The 3915-nt window shown below is 36.8% G+C and overlaps 1 protein-coding gene across 3 annotated transcripts; it reads right to left on the bottom strand.

Moving 5' to 3' along the window:
• On the bottom strand, positions 356-3512 carry LOC105157765 (probable glutathione peroxidase 8). Of its 3 annotated transcripts, none has more exons than XM_020691611.1 (7): positions 3352-3512; positions 3211-3240; positions 2341-2417; positions 1916-1977; positions 1269-1387; positions 801-968; positions 356-719 (listed from the first exon to the last, which is right to left on the bottom strand). In XM_020691611.1, exons 1-7 carry the CDS (start codon positions 3388-3390, stop codon positions 708-710), a joined length of 507 nt encoding a protein of 168 aa, XP_020547270.1. In that variant the 5' UTR covers positions 3391-3512; the 3' UTR covers positions 356-707. The 3 variants fall into 3 exon arrangements, with proteins under 3 accessions (XP_020547270.1, XP_020547255.1, XP_011072538.1); XM_020691596.1 differs by having other exon boundaries at positions 356-696; positions 3352-3506; XM_011074236.2 differs by lacking the exon at positions 3211-3240 and having other exon boundaries at positions 356-696; positions 3352-3508.

Here is a 3915-nt window from a genome sequence, read left to right as displayed (position 1 = left end):
ATATGGTATGGAAATCTATAAATACTGCCAATTATGATCATTTATGTTATGTTTTCATTTAATACTCTTTCGACTACATTAAAGCCTTCCACATCGTTTTCGGCCCTCCTACTTATTCTAACTTAAGTATCAACGTGCCTCTTTGTTATCAGGATCCATATTACAGGGAGTTTTGGATCATCGCGACCAGACCTACAACCATCAGTGGGTCACATGACCCAACCCTTTTTAGCGACTTGGATCAAACTAATGTATATAGTTTTATGAATCCAAACTTCTATTACAAAACAAGGTCTAAACTAAGCATATAAAGTACGTATTTTATCAAGATAATACATTATTAAATTTATATTTAAGATAATAATACTACTAATTTACATCTTCATCCTTAAAATTTTTATACACGAGAAATAAATTTATCCAACATGAAAACCAAAAAACAGAAAACCATTGGTGCTCGAAAACACTACTGAAATTCTGTCCCCAGGTCCATGAAAATGAGTTCTGGACCACATTTTCTTCCAATAATATTACAAGCAGCAGTTAGATATAATTACAACTTCCAGAGTTGAACCCACAAACTACATAAAACTGGAATCGACGAAGTAGTCGAGCATCGAAGGTTACATGCCTGCAAACCGTATTGATTTCTCCAATGATCGGTTACAAGAGTCCCAAGAGCTTTCTGATATCTCTCTGGAGTTAAATCATAAAGAACACTAATCAACAATATAGTTTAGTATGTCCAGAATATGACAGGATTAGTAGCAACTCTCATGTATTCTCAGGTCTTTATATACCTCGACTGTGAGAGGCGATGTTGTGGGGTAATAGCGATCAACGGGCTGCCCATTTCTGTCAACCAAGAACTTTGCGAAGTTCCACTGGATGTCGTCCCCAAAGATTCCCCACTTGCCAAGCTTCAAGAACTTGTACAATGGATCAGCAGCATCGCCATTCACTTCGATCTAATATGTCAAAATGAAAAGCTAAGACATCTCAACTTATTTAGCTCACACTGGTTTGCTTATTGCATATGGGAACTAGAATACACACATGAATAGATGTGATGCTATGAGAAACTAAAATTGACCAGACTGGACATTTCTAACAGGCTGCACTGATTCACAGTGTATATCCTCACAACTTCTTAAGTTCATTCTGGAGGAAGAGACAACTTGGAAGGAGTATAAATGAAGTATATACACAAATGAAATAGGGACGCCGCCAAAGAATTGAGTTGTCTTAGGGAGGAAGTCTGAATTTACCTTACCAAAGATGGGAAAATCTGACTTGAATCGAGTGCAGACAAAGTCTAGAATTTGGTCATTGCTTCCAGGTTCTTCTTCACCAAACTGATTGCATGGAAAAGCCAAAATCTCAAGGCCTATTGTGAATACAAAATCAAACTCGATTTTATCATTTTGAAAGGAAAAGGAGAAAAACAAATGGAATATACATGATGTGATGAGCCCAATAATTACGGTCTTCCACCAACACAAGCATGCACCAAAGAATGATTTCTTGAGCATTGCATTCATGTTGAAAGCTTATTACGGTCCGTATGGGTAACAAATCTTAAATGGATAATCTACTCTGAATAGTTTGTGAATGCAAGTCATTTTGCACAGTAAAGGGGACAAGGTACTCAAATAATCAAGGAAACACGTAATAAAATAGTCGAGCAAAGCAAATTTCTACAGATATCCTCCTTTCTGGCCCTCTTATAAGATTAATATTTGCTTGCATCCCCTTCCCCAACTTCACGACCACCAAAAGAACAAAAGAATTGAACTGAAACAATGCCATGCAAAGGCAGACAGCCAGCTCGGTATCTTCTTCTCGCATTCGTAACCATACTAGAAAATAATTGTGTACATAGAGACCAGAATGAGTCAACATGTGGAAAGCATACCTTGATCTCTGTATTTTTCATACAGCTGATTTAACTCAGTGTAGTTTGAATTGGTCATTCCACTGCAAGAATTAATTCAGGAGAGAGAAATGGAAACAATTAATGACAGAAAAACATGACCTGAGAAAACATTCTGCATATTGATTTGTCTATAAAATTTTATAGTGCACGCTGTTGTATAAGCTAGTTACTTAAGGCTAATAAACAATACATTGATGCTCATCTACCATGCTATACAAGGAGGAGAGTATGCAAAATATAGACTTCAACAAAAATTATTTCGTTATATATCTCAATGGCCAAACTGAAACATTTAGGATAAACAAACTTGTAACGGCTGAATGAGTGCTCTTTGTCAAAAAGTAGCAGTATTGCAAGCTAATCAGAGGAGAGTAACACTGAAAAGATAACCAAACAATTGCTACCATTTCGAGGCAACATTGACGATTAGCAATACTTTGCCTCTGTAAATACTTAGCCCCACATCATTTCCTTTAGCATCCTGAAAGCAGTGAACAATAGATCTCCCATTAGAAGTTATTTGTCATTTTCATTCCACTTTATTACATCTACAGCTCATATAAAGCAGCATCATAGCATGTCCCCTGTGGTTTGCAGTGTTGAGAAGCTCTTTTTTCCGAATTTTAAGTTCTTGATGTAACTTCAAATGATTCATAACAAAATAAGACGCTCAAGCTCAGGCCTATGGGCTAAGGTTAGTTGGGAACAACATGAGCTCATTATAGTTGGCCTTTTCTATCTTGTTGGATAAAAAAAACATGAGGGATCCCGTTAACATCAGACACCACAGCAGCATGCATACAATTAATAATCAACTCCTAGTTAACTGCTCGTGAGAAAGTTTTACCCAGGACTTCGCTGGCACTTATCTATAAACAATGCTAATGACTCATGAGTATGTTCAGATTGACACCTAGCAAATAACCCCCTGTGGCTGTCCAGTGACCTCCGACCCATAACAAGAAATCTATCCAGAACCCATAACTACAACCTTAACGAAATCTATCAAGAATCCACAACTCACAACCCTTAACGAGAAATCCATCAAGAACCCATTGACGGAAACCTATGAAGAACCCATAACTCTACATTGGATAACTCTGAGCATCCAAACGAGAAATCTAGCAAGAACCCGTAACTCCACAGTGCATAACTCTGGGCATCCTAAGAAGAACACCAACCAACTCTATTACAGCTAAAACGTCAACAAAAACCCAAACTACATTGAAAACAGCAGATTACAGCCTGAGGTCAGAACTGAAGCAATCACCCACAAGCACACGAGTGTAACAGATCAGCAACTTCTGCATAATAATCGAGTGCTGGAATGAAGATGGAGGACGGGGTTTCACATAAGCTAACAAATTTGAAGCATCACGAGAGAAAGGGGGGTTGGGGAAAGCAAATCCACTGACCTTGACGCTGAAATCGAATACAGATTGCGGCGACTCCATTTGAATTCTTGATTACAAGTGAATAAGCACGCCGTTGACGGACCAGATGGATGCTCGGCCTACCTTTGTTTAGTGGTAATAAAGAAAAAATGCGATACGCTGACTAAAGTGGATCATGTATTTTAGCTGCTATTACAGACTTTATTGATTATATATTAATATTATAAGGGTCAATTAAACTTACACTTTATTTATACATATTGGTTAATTAGTTAATACTTATTGAATCTATAATTTATCAAATTTGTCATATTTTTTTTTTCAAAAGACAGAAAGCAGTGATTTATCTAATAAGATTATAATTAGTTCAGCCTTGTAGGTGGGTCAACAGTGCCATCTTAAGTTCGAAATTCTAGCATACGACACAAGAATATTAAATTGTGACTGAATTTGTGTCTTATATTTTGTCATAGGTTGAAACTATGAGGAAGCATGTAATTCGCTTGAGGTGTTTGTCAAACTTTGACTTTATCAACTATTTTATCAGGATAAATATGAGTTTGTTAGAATAATGAAATGTGATTA

Source organism: Sesamum indicum, linkage group LG1 (genome assembly GCF_000512975.1).
Source record: "Sesamum indicum cultivar Zhongzhi No. 13 linkage group LG1, S_indicum_v1.0, whole genome shotgun sequence".
NCBI classification, from domain to species: Eukaryota; Viridiplantae; Streptophyta; class Magnoliopsida; order Lamiales; family Pedaliaceae; genus Sesamum; species Sesamum indicum.
This window is presented reverse-complemented; position numbering and strand designations above follow the sequence as displayed.